This window comes from Acanthochromis polyacanthus, chromosome 1, assembly GCF_021347895.1.
Source record: "Acanthochromis polyacanthus isolate Apoly-LR-REF ecotype Palm Island chromosome 1, KAUST_Apoly_ChrSc, whole genome shotgun sequence".
Lineage (NCBI taxonomy): Eukaryota > Metazoa > Chordata > Actinopteri > Pomacentridae > Acanthochromis > Acanthochromis polyacanthus.
Window position 1 is genome coordinate 57,477,652 of NC_067113.1, and position 21,036 is coordinate 57,498,687.

The window sequence follows — 21,036 nt, forward strand, 5'->3', positions numbered from 1 at the left end:
CTCTCATAGCTTCATTTCAGGAAATGTTCCAATCACATTCAAATATCTGTCAAAGACTAGAAAATCTGAATTTAGTTTTTTCTTCATTTCTCTTCCAATAATCATTTTATGACCCCTCAGATTTATTTGTAGCTTCTGTATATAAAATTGTATAAAATATAAGCACTTCTATTGTGTTAAACTATGTAACGTTTTGGAAAAACAATAAGAATTGTGCTTTTCTTCCCTAGTTTAATTCCCTCAGCTCTCCAGGTTTGTGCATTTGATAATACTTCTAGTCCTTCACTACATGAGTCAGAGCCTTGTTCCTGGCATAAAGTAGCTTTAGATTGTTGCATTGATCATTTTAAACCCACAAGCGTAGGTGGGCACTGACCTTTATTCAGGTTTGCACCGTCTGCTGAAATCAATTGCAGAAAAGCTATAAAAAAAACTGGCTTGAAACCTGGAGAGGAGAATCTGCAATGCCTTCAGTAATGTGGTTTCTTAAATCCAGCCTTGTATCTTTAGCAGTAAGTGTAGCGTTAAATATTCTACATTATTATCCATGATGTGTCAAAATAAGATAAGCACAAATGTTCATATTTGTATTTTATTTTTTTGCTTTGCTACAAAAAAACAAGTCCCAGCAATATTTTGTATGACCTTTTTTTAAAAATAAAAAAAAAACTACTACAGTTAAGTACAAAATGAAATATTCCAAAACTACCCAATGCTACCCAGAAAAAAAAATAGGCAATATTATAAAATGAAATGTTTTGAAATCTACGACTACAAAAAAAGTTAGAAAAGGTTACTTAAAAAGAAGGCAAGTATCCACCACAAAATGTGCCACTTTACCACAATCAGTTTGCACGTCTTTCCTCGAATATAAAGTAATGCAAATACTTTACAATAAGTTAACGCAGGCACGTCTCCCTACGACTACAGCAAAACCAGGTACCAGTCGAATGTATGACATAAAAATACACCTTTACTGTTGTTTTTTTTCTTTTGTCCTTTTTTTGGCAACAATTTCACACGTCACACAGGAAAATCAATCGGCGGAAAACTTCTGGGTAGCAACATTTTTGGTTTCTTGAGAACAATATAACGTTCTGTGTCCACAAACAACATCAGACTGTCTGTCTGAGCTTCAGAGACTTACATACTGTATACCATGTATTCAAATCATATAAATATATATGAACAAAAATATACTGAAACTATTTATTACAAAAAAAAGGATTAATGCCAAATGGAAGCTTACGATATAAACTTCAATAACTTAAAAAAAAGAAACGAAGAAGGGAATACTTTCATACTTCTCTGAAACGTGACATTTTAGCCCTAATCTTCTTAATACTAAGGCTTTTGCACTTCTTTTTTTTAATTCTTCTGGGTCATACAGCACTGGAAAAACCGCACTCACACCTTTAGTGCCAAGAATGCATCAAGTATAAATACTAAGAAAACACCTGTACAGTACCCATTTATGTCAAAACTACAAAATAAGTTAGTGTCAGGCAACTGTACAGATTATTTACAGCTGAAATACAAAGGAAGGTATTTGCACAAGCAGCTGACTTGAGTCTGTAAATGTGACCTTGACGGAATAATCGCAGGCTTTCGGCTACGGATTTGATGCAGCTGGAAAGCCTTTGTGCATGCAGGTAGGAAATGTGTGATGTTTCTTTTTTTTTTTTCTTTTTAGCAGCTTTACCGGCTACTTTTGAAACAAACTTGAGTGAGAAATGACGACTGGCTACCTGCCAAAATAACGGATTTAAGTTTTAAAAAACATTTTAACGGTTGCCCTGACACCGCAGACAGATTTGGTAAGGCTGCTAGAATGTACGAAATTAATCGGCGGCACTTTTGCCCCTGAAATGATAAATTAAAAATCACAGTCGTGGTGGTTTGGAGTGAGCGTTTCAGCACAGTTAGAAGCCTGGAGGTGGCGAGGACAGATAGACACATTCGTTTCAGCAGCAGCCGCATCCCTTCGGCACGTTGGAGGAAAAGGAGTGTGTGCGAACGGGAATGGATGAGGAAGAGGCGGCGCCTGGTACAGCAGGCGCCCAGTAAACATTTCAGTCTCCCGCAGGCGCGAGAGGGAGTCGAGGGTTTCGGGTGGACAGAAGGTGACGGGAAGCTATTTGGTAGACGAGAGGTACAGATTTGTGTTGTCTGCTTGGGTGTCGCTGTCAGTCCACGTCGCTGAGGTCGCTGACTGGCTCGTCCTGCACTATGCTCAGGTGGTTCATGGCACGGCTGAAGGCGATCTGGACCGCCTTGCGAATGCTGGAGGTGCGTCCTTCCATCATTTTGATCTTGTCTATGGTCTTGTCTATCCCCAGAGGAACCATCTTGGATCTAGGAAGCCACTGCCTGAGGGGACAAAACGACACTGGAGTTACATCACTGGAATAGTAGCTATGGGTTGTATGTTTTCCCATGATTCTATCCAGGAAATGTCACTCTTTTTAGAAGAAAAAGCTGAACTGATGGCCATATTTTTTCCCATAAAATGGGGTTTAGTCATCATTTAACCCTCGTGCCATCCTGTGGGTCAAAACTGACCCACTATAAAGTTTGAAAATGTGAAATATATATATATATATATTTATATATATATATATATATATATTCACAGTGAAACTTCTGATGTCCACATTTTCAACATTTTTGGGAAAACGCTGAACATTTTTGGTGGAAAAAAGAAATGTTAAAAATGTTTCTTAAGAACATTCACCAAAAAAATCAACCAAAATCCAGCGAATTTCGCTGGATTTTGGTTGATTTTTTGGTGAATGTTCTTAAAGAAAATATTAAAAGTTTTACTGATATGTATGCAATCATTTTAGATATTTTTAGGATTTTTTTGGAAGATTTTTACTCATTTTTTGAAAATATTTACAAGAATTTTCTTGCCACATTTGTGGGATTTTTTAAAATAAAACTTTTAAATGAAATTTTTAAGGAATTATTGGATTTCTTTTCTTGAAGGTTTTGCAAATTTTCAGAAATTTGGGGGATTTTTTTGCTGAATTTTTGGATTTTTTTCAGACAAGGAAACGATATTTTTCGGTCCCTGTAAATGAGGACAACAGGAGGGTTAAGCTAGTAAAGACACACAAGCAGCCATCTTTGCTTGATTTTCAACTCCACTTTGTTTTCCCACACAAAATTCATTACAGCACAAAAAGTAACTGCAAGAAACCACTACAGCTTCAGTTTTACTTCACTTCTTTTTCTGTTCTATCACTGTTTTCACCTCTAATTCAAGCATTTAGCACAAACAACTGATGGGAAGCGTTAATGAGGGGTTGTTTTAATTGCAAATCAATTTTTCTCGGTAATAAATTGATCCTTTAGTTTGTAAAATGTCAGGGAAAAAAATGGGAACTAATTACCACAACTTCTCAAAGTTTGTTATAAAACTGCTTGTTTTGTTTAAGATGAATCTGAAATATATTGAATCAGCAATTACATTAAACTGAGAAAAGTAGAAAATCTGCAGTTGCAAAATAGCAATCAGAAAATGTTTGACTTTTGTAATTATGAACAGCTTTAATGATTACACAAGTATTAGAATTGTTGATGATTTCCTGTCAGTTGACTACTTAATTAACTGATTAATTGTTTCAACATGTTTGGACACACAAGCTAATCATCGCAGGTTTCCTGCAGGGAAAACAAGACGCAAGTTATCTCCAGAAAACTGAGATGAAAAGGCTTGGAAAGGAGAAGCTTCACCAGCAGCTCTGTTTACACTTTATTTAAATTATTTAACTGCCCATATTATTTATTGACAAACTGATTGAGGACTGGGAACATTTTGTTCAGCTTTTACAAAGGCCGATTTCTTGTATCTACAAGGCTACAAAACTGGTTTTAGAGTTGGGAGTCCAGGTGAAATTTTCAAACGCCTCCTGAGGCAGAAGCCATTTGTTGTCTCCTGACAATTGATGTCCCGCAGCCACAAGAGAATAATGATCAGCTGACGGGCAGGTTGGCAGGTCTACCCTTGTAGAAGCCTGTGTCAGCTTAAATCACTGCCTCCGATAGCTGCACTCACCAGCTGCGTTTGTTGTCGAAGAAAAGGACGAGGTAGAGTTTCTCTTCGGCTTTGTACTGCATCTGCTCTCCAATGCGGAGCACGTCCATGGGGGGCATCGGGATGGAGACCCCGTTGTGCTGGCAGCCCACACGAGGCATGTGGGGGTCGATGATCTACAGAGCAGCAGGGGAGGCGAGATGGGAAGTTGCACATATGCTTACATGATTATCACACATCAGTGAGGCTTAAAGCAAAACATGTATACCGTATGAAAACACACACATGCATGCAAACTACCAGTCTGTGGCAACGAGGTTCTTTCCCTCATTTGTCATATCATGCAAAGATCACAGGTTTGCAGTGAAATGCTGCCACCTAGAGGAAAAGCTCTAAAAAAGCAACCTAAAGGAACATTTTGGCTTCATTCTGTGGGACCAAAGTGTGTCCCAAAACTCAAAAGGTGGCAACAAAACTTCAACAGACTTTAGTCAGCGGTTGTCATGCTTCTCTCTCCCACAAACACTCACCAAGGCAGGGTAGGAAGGGTATCCACTACATTTGGCCCAAACTAGCTTTAGGGGTTCCAATGCAACTGTTGCAGCACTAGCGGGCATCCAAATATTGCTGTTGCCAACCTCTATGGAAGCGGGAACAACACCAAACATGTTATGTGCGGGTAGAAACACATTTCAAAAGCCATGCTGTCAGTGCAGCAGCACACAGCTGATCAGGGCGGGAAATTAACTTTAAGAGCCACGGTGAACGACAGATATTAAAATGTGCCTGCCACTTTTGGCATTTTTTTTTTTTTTTTTTTTTCAGCCAAATGTGAATTTCAGATTAGGGAAGAGTCTCCAGATGCTGGCTGGTTACAAGCCACGGTGGCAGGAAGAGCACAGAGACTCACTGGTCACTGCCAAAAGTCACAGGAATTTGGCCGGTAGCTCTTGTTGATTTCCAGCCCTGCATTTAATGTATGTATGAATACCAGGTGTCTGCAAGTTGTATCAAATTAAGCCATTACTACCAGTTTAACAGTCGGAAGGAATACACAGCTGTCATAGCTGATCGATCATTTCAGAGGCTTTAAATGTGCAGGACATGCAGACATCTGGGAATATACACAACTTCATTACTCACTGGTCATACTGAATAAAACAGGTTACAATACATTGTTTATTGGCATTGGTGTAATTTTGGCTGATATGCAAAAAAAAGTGAAGAAAATGCAGTTCAACAGCCTTATTGCGGGATTTTGATATATATTTTCTAACAACAATAACAAGAGTGACTGCATGTGAGAGATGGAAAAGGCTTGAAATGTTTTGGTTTTTTTAAGAAAAACTGGAACAACTGGGAGACTTTACAACACAACTATCACATCACCAAAAACACTATTGTGGATTTGGGCCTTGCATTATATATTTTTTTTACTTTCTTCAAAGCCAGTGCACTAAAAGGCAGCTTTCACTGGACAAACAAATACATTTCTGGCTATGAATAACCACTGAGCTATGTGTCTGGGTTCTCCTTCCGTGCTTTTTTGTCTAAAGTTTCGCTGTGTTTTTAAATGCTGGTAATCCCCAAGTTTGACATTACAACAATAAGAACTGTGGGTGTTAGAAGAATTACACTTCTATTAGAATGATTATACTTATGTTGATTTCAGGTTATCACTGAGTGACTATGAAGAAATGAGGACTACTATCAGCATTCTAAGCTAAGAACAAAGCTGACTTGTTCCTATAGTGAGCTGACTCGCTCTTATGATAAGATCATGCAAGTAACACATGTTCTGTCTCTGTACTGCTCTGATATCTTATGACTGACGTATGATGACTCCTCTGTATCGTGTGATTGTGTGAGAAGGAAATAGAAGGACAAGGAGAGAGGCAGGCTCTGTGAGTCTGTAGTGATGCATGCTGCAGAGCTGTAGTCTATCTCTCTCCTTGTGCACAAGTAAAAGACCGGAGCTCGTGAGTGCTGTCCTTTCTTCCTGAGCTGTTTGTGTATTCTTCAGGTTTGAACCGAACAGTGGGTAATTCCATTTGGCAAAATCTGCAGAAACGCAGACTTGTGGTAAATGTACAAAAAAGGCTCAAACTGTCTGCAAGAAAGCCCTCATGCATTTTACAACTTCACAGTGGGACAGCTAGCTCCAGCACATTTTCTGGAATATGCCTCCAACTCTGTGACTACATTTAGTTTGGGCTGTTTGCACATCAAGGAAAGTAAAATCCTAAATGTGGGCTGATTCTGACCTATCTGTTCCTCAGTGAGTGGGCTTTTATGTGTAAACATGTTTAAAAAAAATTGGTAGCACAGTTAGCACGAGCACTACTTTGGCAACGCCCAACGTTGCACAAAACTGCATCATGTAAACAAAGACAGATAACGGTGCATAATGGGATTCCTAATGCCAAAACTCCAGTTTCCTTGTCTATACGTCAACAATGCAAATACAGTTTCTGACGATCTTTAACCTGGAGAGAGTTTTCCAGAAGGTCGCTCTGTTTGTGTGGTAACAAAAAAATCAGTATGCAAAAGAAAAAGTTACGTTTAAAAAAACTACCTGTGTTTGTGTGGACCGGGCCTCCTTGTATTACTTTAAATTTCTTGTTCAGCTTTAAAACACTTCCCTCAATCGATACATCTCTTTCTAGCTCATAATAACTTAATTTGAGGACTAATTGCAAAATGCGTTAATTTTACAACTATCAAATCTAGTATTTATCTCAAAAATCAAGTAAAAGACTACAAAATACAGAACAGTTGCCCCCCATCAATACATGCATGTGCATTATTCTGACAAGTCGAAAAGTTACCGGCAGCGATTCGTGCAGCTTTTGCAAAATTCCCGGTTTCGATGCAGGCGATTAATTCGCTCTTATCATCCACAGTGTTTCTCCGGACCAAGGCAGGTTTCCCCTTACCACATTTTGGAAGACTGAGAATGGTGCTGGAATAAAAACACAAATACCACAAAGTCAACTTAGGAATCTAAATATCTGGTGCCATGGTGGCTTATTTTGACATCACAAGACAGACAGAGCGACAATAAACTGCTTCTTCATTTGTGCAGATTGTTAATTATAAAATGCCAATATAAGTAATAACAATAAACACTGATCAATTTGTGTCATGGATCACCTGGTGCTTCCTGGCAGACTGCTACATGAGGAGATCGAGGACTCGGAGGCACAGCGTCGTCGTGGCTCCACAGGTCTACTGGTTCGACTGGTTTGTTCGAGCTCCTTCTCCTCCTCCAGAAAACCACTCGACAAGCCTGAAAGAAGCCAGAGCAGATATTCACAGCCAATTACTAAAATAGAATACTCGGATCCATGAGCTGCAATCTGAATCAGAGCCACTCCTGTCAAACGACGGTGATGAAGCATCGGCTTGTTCAGCCAATCTCCAATTTAATTAAAGCAAACAGATGCAACAGAGTAAACACATGTTCGGTGTTCCTTAATGCTGGACTTTTTGGAATTTGTCTGTGATGACTTGTAAGCAGTGTAGCAGCTGACTGCAATGTTTGCCCTGCCAGGTCCAGGTACTGGCAGTATACTGAAATACTACTGCAGTCATTTAATCTTGGAAAGTCTTGGAAAAATGCAGTTCAAATTCTCATGTATGAGAGCAAAAAGCTGTGCAGAAAATTGCGGAAATATTTGAAATTTTGCAGCTGTAGCAGTTATTTAATGACTCAACATAAGTGAATAAATAATTTCAACAAAGAAAGAAGCAGCACAAGTATGGCTAGAAGTAGAATTCTAAAATGTCACAGTTACGATACCACAAATAATGATAAAACAAAAGTTCAATTTCTTGGATTATTAGTTTCACAAACATTGTAAAAAGTGCCAACAGTTTTACAAAGATGTGAGAGAATATTTTATGACTTAAGTTCACACAGCCTGCAGTTCAGCGTACTTTGCAGAAAAGTTGCAGAATTTTTGTCAAGTGAAAGTTGATCGCAGCTGAGTCACAGATAGCTTCACAGTTGTGGCAAAGAGCGCATAATTTTTCATTTTTCACAGAATGGATCGGCGGTTTATTGTTCATAGTCGTGAAAAAGATGGGATATCACAATTTCAAGCTTAGGTTTGGTCAGGTTTTTCCACAGCATGTCACAGACAACTAGTTTAAAATCTGACAATTCTTCCTGTTTTTACCGTTTGTAACTATGATAGATTCTGTGGGATATCTTACTACTCTTATTTCTAATGTATTTCCACACTTGTTGATGCCTGCTCTGTGAAACACAACCTGCAGTTCAACCAAGAAAGTCACAGAATTTTTGTCACACGCCTGTTGGTCACGGCTGAGTCAGTAACTGTTTCTTGGTTGCGCCATAGAGCACACCATTTTTTGTGTTGAGCAGAATGTGGATGTGCAAATTTTCTAAATCTCGTATTAACTGAACTTTAATGTGAATTTTCCACAGAACACCCCTCATCAGCTCCGTTTACATGGAAATTCTAGAGGAGTGATTACAAAAAGCAAAACCTGCTTCAGTGTGTATACGGTCAGTTGATTTTTGTTTAAGACAAAGGGGAAAAAAAGTGTAAACCCTATCTTTACGAATGTGTGTTTTCAGTAGGATGTTTTTAAGGCACGTAAAATAAAGTACTGCTGATGAAATATCCCCATTTTAAGCTTAGATTTGGTTGTTTTCTCCTAACAAAAACCCACAGTCACATCATTAGTTCAAGTTCCATCAAAAAAATTGGTGTCATTTAAGCATTTTTTTTTTAAAATAACATGCTTTTAAAACCCACTTCAGGGAGTTCAAAGCCAGTGTTCACTTTCAGCATATTTTTCTCTCCTTACCAGTGTCAAGTCTTTTCACAGGAGACTCTCCCTCTTCTTCGTGCTCTCCATCTCCGTCCTCCTCGCTGTCTCTGCTGCCGCTGTGCTTCCTCTTCTTGCTGTGAAGTAGCGTCTCCAGTCTGGGTATGACCACCGACAGGAAGGATTTGGAGCCCAGCTGCGCCCCATCTTCATCTTCCTCCTCCTCCTCCAGTTCGCCCTCTTTTCTGTCTGCTCCATCGGATCCTTCCCCTCCGCTTTTCGCGGGTTTGAGTGGACTGGAGGTCTTCGATTTGCGGAAGAGAACAGCGGTCCGGCGGTTCACCGTCCCCGTGGGCTGGGCGAGGGTCGACATGGCCACAACGCTCACGTCTCCGTCCAGCAGAGCGCTCTGGAGGCTGTCGTGGGAGTGACCGTTGAGGCGTGTGGCGGAGGAGAACAGGTCTGGTAGCTCCACGTCCAACTTGACTGGCTTGCTGTGAGCGTCGCAGTCTGGGGCGGCGTCGATGGGTTTGAGGGTGGGGGGTTCTGGATCCGTGTCTGAGTGGATGAGGGGGGGTATGGCGTCTGAGGGCTCCAGTTTAGGAGGAAGAGATTTATCTCCTGAGAAAAAGACGATAAAAGCACAAAAAACAAACTGTTAATAGGTATAAATTTTAAGATACAGCCACTGTTCGTTATTTACTAAACTAGTAAGTCCAGCTTTTAATATTCATGTTACGGTCATTAGAGCAAAATTTTTGATCATTTTGTGTCATATTTTTCTTGTTTCTGGTTTCATTTTCACTGGCATCTGCAGTTTTTACAATTCTATAGGAATATAATGTAATTTTTTTTTTTATTCAAAACATTTCATCTGTACTGCAATTACTAATGCGTGATTTTGGGTTTTGTCGGGAAAAACAACCAAATCTAAGCTTGAAATGTATCCAGATTTATTTAAAACCATATATATAACATTTGCAGGAACTAGACTGTAAAAAAATTAAAAATGATGTGCTACTTGAGAGAAGAAATTCAGTGCTGTGATCAACAGTCCCATGACAGAAATTATGTTTTTGCATTGCTGCTTATTACTGATAACAATGGCTGCAGGTTGGGGTTTTTTTGGGGATTAAAAAAAAATACATCCTACAGCCATTACTAACAATAATGTGCAGCAATGCTCACACTTTTGCAGAAATGCTGACACAGTATATTACCATATGACTTCTGTGTTTATCATATAAGCAACACAAAGGCCTATTTAGCATACACTGAGGCATTTTTATGAATAAGAAATGAAAGCAAAATGACTTTTGCCTTCCCTTTCCCCCCCACTAGCTCATTCTAAAGCCATCTTCACCAGACTTCATCTGACTCAGCAAAGTGTGCTGAGTGAGTTTAAGCAGGAGGAAGCCGCTGCAGTGACACAGTGTGACGCTACGCTCACGCTGCGTTACGACCAAGTTTACAAATGTTTGCAGTGATCATAGCAGGTTAGTTTTTAGTAGATGCCAATAATGGCGGCTCCTTGGATGCATCCAGGGATCAGTTCCAGAAGGAGACACGTGAATGTTTTCAGAAAGAACAGTAACACCTTTTCAATATCACTTCTATGTAAACCTCAAGTTGTTGCTGTCTGCTCCAGTGATTTGGAATGAAGACTTTTAGTATTAATAATCCTTTTGAGCAAGTTTTTAGTTTAGCCATCCTTTACAGCATATGGATCATTGCCAGGGAGATCTGTTGTTGTTTTTTTTATTTAGTCCACCTGTGAAGCTTTTCTTACATGTATATATTTGAAGCAAGAAAACTACAAATGATTTTTCTATTTCATCTCCAGTCATCAGAAGCCTTCTGCTCGACCGTCTCTGATTCACTTGAAACCTTTAAGCATATACTATTAATATGTAAACTAATATCTGTGAAATTTTAGGTTAATACATCTCTTCTATTCTCCCAAGATTTTTTTTTTTAGATTGCACGTCGACCCACTTTTAAAACATTTTATCACATTGAAATTTGAGGCTATGTTCTGATGGCAAAATCTCAGGAATTTCAACTCACCGCTAATCAGAGCGCATCTGATCTACTTGTCAAATACTGCAGATTCTGAATCAATGCCTTGATAATAAATAACAGTAAAAAAAATTAGGATTTTATCTTTAATAGCTCCTGAATAATTTTCATTGAAGCACAGCCTTACATTTCTATATATGCTAAAACTGGTTAGCACATGTCATGTTTTTAAAATGTCAGGCATAGTTGAGCAGAAATTGTTCAAAAAAATCTGATGATTTGGGATGGAATGATGCTTTACTGTCACTGTTGCTGCTATAGTCCAGTGAATTAGACAACAAACTTAAAGATTTTCCACCTAAAATGACCTTCTTGTTGGAACTACTAAGTGTCAGTCAAGAAAAAAAAAATGCTATTGGTGTGATAAATATTCTGACGTGTGTGCTAAATATTTCTGAAAAATCTTGTTTAAATTACCACCAGTGCAAATAAGCCCATTAACATCCAACAGTTACTGGTTAGCAAATAACAACATGGTTGAGATGTTTTACCAGACTTTCCCATCTCCTCTTATATGTAGTTTGGCAAATTAAAATTGAGATTAAAATACTCAAAATTCGACAGCATTTTTCAGCAACTTTTCCAGAAACATGAGACAGATGCACACCTTCATTTTACAATAATTACATGTTACTGAAGCCTGATAATCAGACTTAATTTGCACTTCAGGAAACAGTTTAGAAGATAATGATGTGCATATAAAGTCCATGTTTCAGACACTTCAGGAGCAGGGGATATCATGTGAACTTTATTCTCTGTGGGTTGGGGTAAGCTTAAGGTCTGACCTGTGCTTTGGGATATTCAGAGCACACGATTCTCATAACAATCCCAGGGACTGTTTGCATGAAGCCATACATACCCTCATCATCTGGGAATTGCCCATTGGGCTTCAGTCTCTCTTCTTTCGGTTTTCCCAGATCCGGTAGGGAAGCAGCTGACGAGGACGATGCTGATGCAGACGTGGGGGAAAGACAGTGATGGTGAGAGGGCAGGACTCTCTTCAGGCTCATTTCATTGCGCACATCGTTGATGGTCTTTTTGAGCAGCTTCATTCTCTTGCTGCGAGAGGGGCTGGACTTCATGGCACAGGTCAGGTCAAACTTCTCCAGTAGCTGCTGCAGCTGCTTGTCCAGAGATAGATGCCCCCGATTTGCTGGTACTAGTAAGCGATCAACTAAGGAGAGGTAACAGTAAAAGAATCAACACGTTTGATGTAGCTGAATCATCAAAGACGCATGTGTTTTTGCTCTTTTGCTTACCGTCCTCCCAAGAAAACGTCTTCGCTGCTTTGATTTCAGGAGCCTCAGCCAGGTGCATGCCGCTTTCTGAATCAAAGCCGATTCTCTCCACATCATGTCGGGCCTTTCTGAGCAAGGCTCCACCCTGGTCTCGGAGTCGAACGGCAGCCCGGTAGAAATAAGTGTCCTTTGAGTTATATTTCATACAGTTATCAACAATGAGGTTAAAGTCACTCTCAAACTGCTCAAAGTTGTTGTAGGTTTGGGCGTCAATGCGCTGCCGCATGGTGGAGAAGTCCATTGGGTGCTTGATGTGGTCGAGGTAGTCAGGCACCTACAGGAAGAATCACATATAATGAATAATTTTCAAATTATTTAAACCACTGTGAAGAAAAAAAATGACTGAATACTGCATTTTAGCTCAACAGTCTTTTTATAAAACACAGCAATACTATTTCAGGTTATTGAAACTTAGAAGACTCAATGAATCAAGTAACTAGTAGTAGTGTAACGGACTCAGTCAAAAGGCAACGCCCAACATGGGGCTCGAACCCACGACCCTGAGATTAAGAGTCTCATGCTCTACCGACTGAGCTAGCCGGGCGTGTTTCCACAAACACACCTCCTCCAAGTCGACCTTTATCTAAGATTACACATTCCACCTACCAGGAAGTCACATTATATTGCTCAACGCTGTCTACACATGGGGGAGGACCTGTAATTTACAACCTCAGTCGCCACGATCACAACATGTGACTGGAGCAGGCAGCTGTCTGCCGGCTGCACTGCTTGCGGTGTGTTCAAATGCACCTTTAAACAGACGAGTGGTGACTCATGCAAACAGAAAGACTGCGGCATCAATGATTCAATGTCAACAGACTCTCACGGTGTGTTGTCCCAAGACACCCACAGACAATCTGCTTTGGTCAAACACAAAAATAGTCTCATAAATAAATAGTTGTATGCCATTTCTCCATTTCTGATGCAGATACTTGGCAATTTGGCAGAAAAACAGCTGCAACGTACCTACTATGTTGCTGCATGTTGACAAAATGCAAGAGGTGTTCAAATATGAACCAGTAGGACCAGTCTGAGCTATATCTACATTTTTTAACAGTTCTTTCAAACAATGAACTTTGCAGTTATGTAAGCATTCCTCCCAGAGTTTAGATTTTCAGACGATCAGGTTGACACTTATTTTATTATCCACTCTAAAAGCAACTGGCATAATGCAACAAGATTCATATTATGTGGTTCTCCATTTGCTCTTTCGATTGCACATCTCATTAGCCATGCACTGCATGAAACTTGCTACACACAAAATAGATCCAGAAACACACTACATTTTAAGCACAGCCAATAACTAGACAAGCCCTCAGTGGAGGGCAGAACCACACCTATGCATGATACTCTGTATCAATTTTGATCATCCTACATATATCCCTTCCTATACAAGTGATGCAATATGCAAGAAATGTGCTAAGTGACTCCTGTGACCTCGACCTTGATCTGCTGGCCTCTAACTCCACAACTGAGCAGGGGACCTTAGACCGATCTTCAGTGCCAAGTTTGATTATCCTGACTTCAGCACTTGCAGAGATATCTGAACGGACATACACACATACATACTTACCCAGCCAGCCAGCCAGATACCGAAGCGAATGCAGTAACCCCACTGACGTACACGTCAGGCGTGGTTAAATAACAGCACCACAGATTAAACTGAAGTAAATCCATATAGCCACCACTTAACATCGAACACAATATGAGAAAAACCTGCTTCACTGTACTGAGCCTGTCTTTCTAACGCTAAAAATATCTGACTGAATAAAGAAGCTATTTCACAACATGCTTTCATTGAACGAATTGTAGAGTGATGTAAACAGACATTAGAACTTCTCAATATTTTCTTCACTTTTCTCTCTCAGTCTCCAAGCAGCTAGCATTGCAGTTGCAACAAAACTGATATCATTAACCAGAGCTGACAGCAAGCTGGGCAGAAGATGTGAATGTAAGGCCCAAGTAGCCAAAGCTCCATCTGATGGATCAAATATTTTCATACTGAGAGTTAAAATCAATCTGTCAGCACAACAAAAAAAACATTTTCCTACAAAATACATGATGTCAGAACAATAAATAAGAAATGAGACAGTCACTTTATTCATTTTCTTCCAAGCCGCATGGTTAAAATGAATCAGCAACATTCAAAAAAAGCACTACATGACTCCATGTGGATGACCACAACAACAAAATAAGAGAAAGCTTCTGCTGTAGCTCACCTCAGTGACATCGACAGGCTGTGTAAAGATCCTGGCCTGGTCTTTTGCCTGGAGTTGGTCCAAAAGGGCTCTGAGCAAAATACTGAATGGTGTCAACTGCATCTCTAGCAGGGTCTCCTGTAATTTAATCTTCAAGACAGCACAGAAGAAAAGTGTCAGCGATTTACAGTTTTTCATTAATTTTGCAGCACTGCTGTGGTAAAATTATTCCTACCTCTTCCCTTTTCAGCTTCTCCCTTTTGCGTATCAGCTCCAGCAGCAGTCGTGTCCTTTCCAGGTCGTGTCGGAGGCGGTGCCATTCCTTCAGCTGTTCCTTTAATGCCCTGCTTTCCTCCTCATTCTGCCTCTGAGGATTAAATTTAAATAAAAACACATGCATAAAAGAACTGAACCGAATGGAAAATTATCATCTGACACAATAGACACTTGCTTCTTAACAAGACAGTTCTTATAAGATTAAATTTCCACGCGCCATTGTCAAACATTCTGCTTACACAAGCATTAAAATGTGAACAAAATATTAAAATGTAAAAAGGTTAACAAAAGCGCAAAAATGTCTGTGTGTGCAAATAATTATAGTGTATATTTAAAAGTCTACAAACTACTAGAACTTGAGTAAAAAGCAAAACGAAGACTGAAAGCCTTCTGAGGTTGACTGACAGATGAACAAACCGGTTGTGCATTCTTCTGTGACTGCAGGCTTGTCTGAAGGCGTCTGATGAGGGGCAGCCCATTCCTGGACTGTCTTTTCAGCGTCCAGTAATTTAAGACCAGCTCCACGAATGCCTTCTTCTTCTGCACTGACACCTGGTTGAGGATGGTTTGTAACCTGGAGCAGACGACCAGACAGGTATTAGAGCGGGAAGAGTCAAAGTGAGACTACAGGACAAGTAGAACAACTGGAAGACAATTTTACTGTTAAGGTAGATTATAGAAAACAGACTGTGGGAATGAAGAGAGAAATACTAAATTTAACAGCGACAGATTATCACTGGAAACAGAGAACATCTACTAGAGTTACAAAATCAAATTCTTTAAAACAAAGTTCTTCAACAACTAGAAATCCTCTATGAAGACAGAAAAATCCTCCCTTACAACTATATATGCCATCCAAGCAAACCAAATACTCCACTTTTATCAATTTTTCTACATATACTAGATCATGTGCAGATCAGTATTTTTCTACTTATGGGTAAACCTGTGCAATATTAGTACGTCTGTATCAGTATTTCTACTCATGAATGAATCTGTACAATTGCACTGTTATGTGCAATATTAGCAATTCCATGTCCAGAGGAAATTGGAAAATCTAAACTAGTGCCTATGTATATTTTCTGCTTATTTTCATTTTTCTACTAATGCTTCTGAAATGTTTCCACTTTCTGCTCTACTGATGTTACAATGCTAATTTCCTCCTGTAGAATTAACAGTTATTGTAGTGTATCATGTCAACTCACATCATGTCATATAACATAGCATAATTAGTAAAGGTACCTGTGAGAAGGAAAAGTAGGCACAATAACATGGGCTTCAGCTTCACTTTCAACTTCAGGCTCAGGCTTCTTGCTCTTACTCTTCTTTTTTTGTTTTCCTTTCGACTGTCCTCTCCCCTTGTCCACTTTCTTACATAGTCCATTTTTGGGTTTTGCATCATCATAGATGGTGAGCGGCCTCCGTACGCACCCGTTAGGCGTGTGAGCTCCACAGTAGGCTGTCTTTTTTACGGAGAAGGTGGGCTCTCCCGTCTCTGTCACCTCCTTGATTGGCTCCATCTTCATGAAGAGGCCAGCCTTTTGGGCACAGCTGACGTGGAAGGCGGTGTAACAGTTGGCTTTGTGGCACTGGATGCAGGCGCCGACACCTTTCTCCTTGCAGAGGTAGCAGGTGAGTTTCCAGCGGGCTGGAGGAATGTGGCTGATGCCGTCGATGGGTTCGATGAAGGTGGTGTTGGAAAAGCCGACCTCTGGGACCCAGAGAGCGCAAACTACGTGACCCCACCGGTCATCGTCTGTCTTTTTCACTGCTCCGCCCTTGTTCGGACAGAGGATGCAGTCTGCGGGTTGGGTGGGTGACTGGAGGCAATGTCTGCAATGCCACTGGCCCTCTGGGATGTAGGGCACGCCGTAACATTCTTGATGCACAGCTACGTTGCACATATCACAGAACAGGATTGCGTTGCTGTTGTGACATTCTCCATCCATGCATATGCAGCAGACTGCATCCTCATCAATGGGAACCTGCTTTTCACTCCCTTGATCCAAACTCTCCAGGTAGAGCTCCTTCTCAAAGCGGTCAACGAGGAACTCAAAGACGTTGTGAGACACCTGACTGACCCCTTCACTTCGCCGTTTTTCATTGACCAGCTCCAGCCAGGCGTAATCTTCCTCATCCATGTCGTATTCTGTCTCCTCATCCAGCTCTTCCTCGGTTTTCTCTGTGAATATATAAAAGGCAGCTGGGCGTTTAGGAACAGCTGGAAGATTATACTCCACATTGCGGAATTTAGGCTCTGGAAGTTTCGGGCCAACATTCGCACTGGCTTGATGTCCGCCTCCATCTCCGTGACTAGTGATGCCCAGTGCAGCATTTCTCTTTTCCTGGTTGTTTTTCAGCCTCACTGACCTCAGGAGGACCTGCTGCTGAGGCTTCTCAGCATTCTCCTTATTGCTGGTGCACTCCATCATCTCTTGGACCATCGGGTCATCATCCGAGATCACGTCCAGCTTGTCATATATGCTGAGCCGATGGATGCGGCCGTCGACCTCGAACTCCACCATGCGCTGTGCCTGGGCATAAGTCAAGATCTGCTTGTTGGGGGAGGGCTTGATGGGAGACGGCGGCCTCTGCGGCACCGCGACCCGGTGCTGCCGAGCTTTCTTCTTCATCTTGATGCTCCGTGTTGCTGCAGAGACAGAAAATGAACAAGAAACAGTTAGAGGTGTGCATGTAGTTATGGGGGTCAGGTATGTTAATCCAAAGGGAGAGAAGGATAATGCACTCATGAAAGAGTTCAAGAAAGACCATCATAATTTATTGAGAAAGGATTCTATGATATAATTCATCAATGTTTATGGCCAACACATAAAATCCACCTTTCACGGCAGAAAACATTCAAACAACAATGCAACTGAAAAAGCCAAAATTCTATCCAAAAGTAATATCTAAATCACATGAAACAGAACTACAAAACAATGTGTAACCCGCAAGTAAAAAACAAACAGTGAGGCACTCATCCACACTTTTGCATGGTATTGACTTTGTGTCCTCTCTCTGCAGGTATTTCTGGTTCTGGAGCTGTACAGGTCTTATCTGCAGCTACAGGTCCCACCAGTTGGTCCAGTGTTCATCTGGTTAGTTGTCTGTCTGTCCTTTCCTACTTCCCTTTAACTCTCACCCCAACCAGTTGGGACAAATGGTTGTCCTCCCTGAGCATAGTGCTGCTGGAGATCTCCTCTTTTTAAACAGGCTGTCAATATACTTGCTCAAAGCAAAACTTTAGATTCATTGCACAGTTTGGTAGGGCCTGATTTTTAAATTACTCAGATTAATCTCGATAAGTAATAATTCTTTGGGTTATTAGGCTTACAATTTAATCTGGTGAGAAAAAATGGTGTATTTTAGATAATTTTGCAAGGTTTACACCTATATATTTTAGTGAGGTAAATTTCCATCATAAATTCCACTACAGGGTCTTAATTCTAATATTTAAACTTGTTTTAAAAAGTCAGAAGCTTAGTTGTCAATATAAGATAGTATAAGATAACATGAGTTAAGGTAAGACATAATAAATCCCACAGTGGGAAAATTTGCAGTGTTACAGCAGCAAAAGGGATAATGTAAACATGTAGGGAACATCAGTTTAAAAAAAAAAATCAATCTGTACTGGTTCATCAATATGTGGACATTCAGACTGCACAAATTCCTCTGGCCATGGAAAATAACAATACTGCACAAATCAATGGTACTGCAGATTCTTTAATGAGTAGCAATACTGATACAGAAGTACTACTATTGCAAAGATTGTATCCATATTGCATTGATTTGTAAATAAGTAGAAAAATACCGACATTGGACAGATTCTTGTATATGTCAAAAAAAATAAATAATTATGTTGCACATAGCTTTGGAATGATGCAAAGCAGCAATGGAACAAAATTCTGAGGGCACTCTCTGCTCCGAAGACTTTGCAAAAAGTACAAAAATTATTTAAAAAACACTGAAGAAAGCTTACAAGAAGACATTCTAAAAAGTTAATTAGGTTAATTCCAATTTCTTTCTCTACAGGAAAGCCTGTGTATATTTTAAATGTGCTATTCAAATAACAGTGATTATTTGACTTAACATTTTCACAGCTGACAGCATCTATGACAAATAATTGTTAAGATAATCACCCCGTTTCACATTGACAAATTAGATCTTCTGATTTAAAGTAATGTTCTAAAATCCTTTATTAATGTCACACTGGGGAAATTTGCAATGTTGCAACAGAAGTGGAGAACTACTGATATTGCACAGAGTTTTCAAATGTTCAAAACAATATATAGCGCAGTCCAACCAGATTTTGACGTAAGTAGATGAGTAAATCGTGAGCAAAACACAAAGTCTACGAAGATCTTGCAAAAAGTACAAAAAGTCTACAAGAAAACGTTCTCAAAGTTAGTTGTTCGGTAAATTCTCAGTCTTATTTCTCAGATGGAAAGTACCTTGGCTCAACAGTGGTTGTTTTAAATGCCCTATATAAATTATAGTAACTTGACTACATATTTGTATTTGTAAACCTGCTTGACGCTGACAAATAAGCACTACTAATTAAAAGCAATGTCATCTTGTGCAATATATAGCTAAACTTCGTGGTCTGAAAGCATTACACAGTTTCTTATTAAGTTCCAGCTGATCACAGGGCTGTGACTGAGTCCAAACAGAGAGCAGCTATGTTGTGAACTGACTGAGACGTAGCAGTCAGTTACAGTTTACGCTACAGTTTTATCAATGAGCCGTGGCATTTAAACGGGGTGGGAGGCGGCCACACTGGGTATTTTAAACATGACTGCGCAGGAGTTAACACTTCCCCATTTGGTGCAAGGATGCAAATACATTTTTTCCACTCAGGACCACCAATCAAAGTAGCCAAGGTGCTAACAATAACATTAGCGAGCTAGCTAGCTAGCTAGCAAGAGCAGCTAACCGCCCCCTTAACGGAACAAACGGCGTCCAACAAAACAACGTTAAGTCACACTGAAAATCAAACATTAAACGTGCATATACGTTGAGTGTCTTTTCGGTTTTGAAGCGCAAAATAGAGAAAAGCGAATAAAAGCCAAAGCGCCTACCTCGGATTCACTTTTGCTATCCGAAGAAGACGGTAGCTAGCCAGCAGCCCTACAAAGCAATGGCGACTCGGCCTGCTAAGTGGCTCTAATTCCGAGCGCTGTGTTCTCATCCAACGGGCGATTCTGGGGGTCTTTTCAGCTGGTAATAAAAGAGAAGAGAGGCCTGCTTGGTGCCTGCGGCGTTTCGATGTTGAATTCTGAGGAGAAGACACAGTTATTGTCTTTGTGGGCCATTCATACGCTCGCTAGCCACAGTCGACCAGAGGCAAATAGCAGCAGCAGCAGCCCTACGGACGGATCATCCCCCAACACAACAATGCGTTTCGGCAGACAACTCCCACCCGCACGCACCGCTCTACGTGTGACGCTGGAGGTCATGTCGGTGGTGAGTCGGGAGGTTTCGCACAAAAGCCCATCTGTCACACAATCAATGCGTTGCCTTTTGTCGAGCTACATGCAGACAAAGCTGGGAACAAAGTGGGGGGCAGCGGCACAGTGCGTGTTTTGACTCCGCACACCCGGAGACTCGGGTCATGAGGCGGTGGATGGGAGCTGACAACAGCGGCCTGCGGTGCTGCTGCCCTGTGGAGCTCCAGCATGTTTGATTCAACAGCTGGTCAGTCACAGTTGACAAGCTGGACAACAACACACCACTGATACGCCCCACCCTGCTGACCAAAAAGTGAGCATTTATGCAAAAAAAAAAAATTTTTAATAAATTGCAAACAGGAATCTGAATATTCCTGCTGTGTTTACAAGAAATTTTCTGCAAAAAAACATCCAGTTAAAACAAACTCAAGTTAAGTGATATATACATGAGAAAAGATTTATAGATCCCAAAGGGAACTCTTGTACCAGATATTGCTCATAAAAATAAAAAAAGGATCGCAATGACTACAATACATTACTAAAAGTATAATTTAAAAAGTAAGAATTACATTGGCAATAATTATGAAGTAGTAAAGTAATATTACATATGATAATGAATTATTACAGTGTATTAAATATTGTACATTATAATGACTTATTGCACATGAAGTTAAACTGTTGCACATGACAAAGAATTGTTTCACATTATAATGTAATATTGCGCATGTAAATAAAATAATGAACATGGAACTCAAACAGTACACACAATAATGAATTCATCACGTGATAATGAAATATTGTACACTATATTTAAATACTGCACATGAAATTAAAATCTTGCAAAGTATTGGTAATGAAATATTCCACACAAAATGGAAATATTGCACATGACAATGAAATAT

The 21,036-nt window shown here is 40.2% G+C and overlaps 1 protein-coding gene and 1 non-coding gene across 4 annotated transcripts; both read right to left on the bottom strand.

The window, feature by feature from the left end:
• Positions 1-578: 578 nt before the first annotated feature.
• Positions 579-20,265, bottom strand: brd1a (bromodomain containing 1a). 3 transcript variants are annotated; one of them, XM_022194117.2, is made up of 13 exons: positions 19,766-20,261; positions 15,930-17,337; positions 15,096-15,264; positions 14,650-14,781; positions 14,436-14,564; positions 12,178-12,490; positions 11,778-12,092; positions 8,879-9,460; positions 7,193-7,328; positions 6,868-7,001; positions 4,570-4,679; positions 4,061-4,215; positions 579-2,370 (listed from the first exon to the last, which is right to left on the bottom strand). In XM_022194117.2, exons 2-13 carry the CDS (start codon positions 17,318-17,320, stop codon positions 2,187-2,189), a joined length of 3,750 nt encoding a protein of 1,249 aa, XP_022049809.1. In that variant the 5' UTR covers positions 17,321-17,337; positions 19,766-20,261; the 3' UTR covers positions 579-2,186. The 3 variants fall into 3 exon arrangements, with proteins under 3 accessions (XP_022049809.1, XP_022049810.1, XP_051805121.1); XM_022194118.2 differs by having other exon boundaries at positions 15,108-15,264; positions 19,766-20,260; XM_051949161.1 differs by lacking the exon at positions 4,570-4,679 and having other exon boundaries at positions 2,216-2,370; positions 19,766-20,265.
• Positions 12,688-12,760, bottom strand: trnak-cuu (transfer RNA lysine (anticodon CUU)). The gene has a single exon. It is a non-coding gene; the product is annotated as a tRNA-Lys (tRNA).
• Positions 20,266-21,036: the final 771 nt, after the last annotated feature.

What these genes read in the sequence shown, in the direction of transcription:
- brd1a (XM_022194117.2), bottom strand. Translation starts at nt 17,320, where the DNA reads ATGAAGAAGAAAGCTCGGCAGCACCGGGTCGCGGTGCCGCAGAGGCCG. An exon ending in ACCCTTCCTACCCTGCCTTG is followed by an intron (nt 4,216 to 4,569) that starts GTGAGTGTTTGT and finishes GCTGCTCTGTAG; the next exon opens with ATCATCGACCCCCACATGCC. An exon ending in TTCGACAACAAACGCAGCTG is followed by an intron (nt 2,371 to 4,060) that starts GTGAGTGCAGCT and finishes TTGTCCCCTCAG; the next exon opens with GCAGTGGCTTCCTAGATCCA.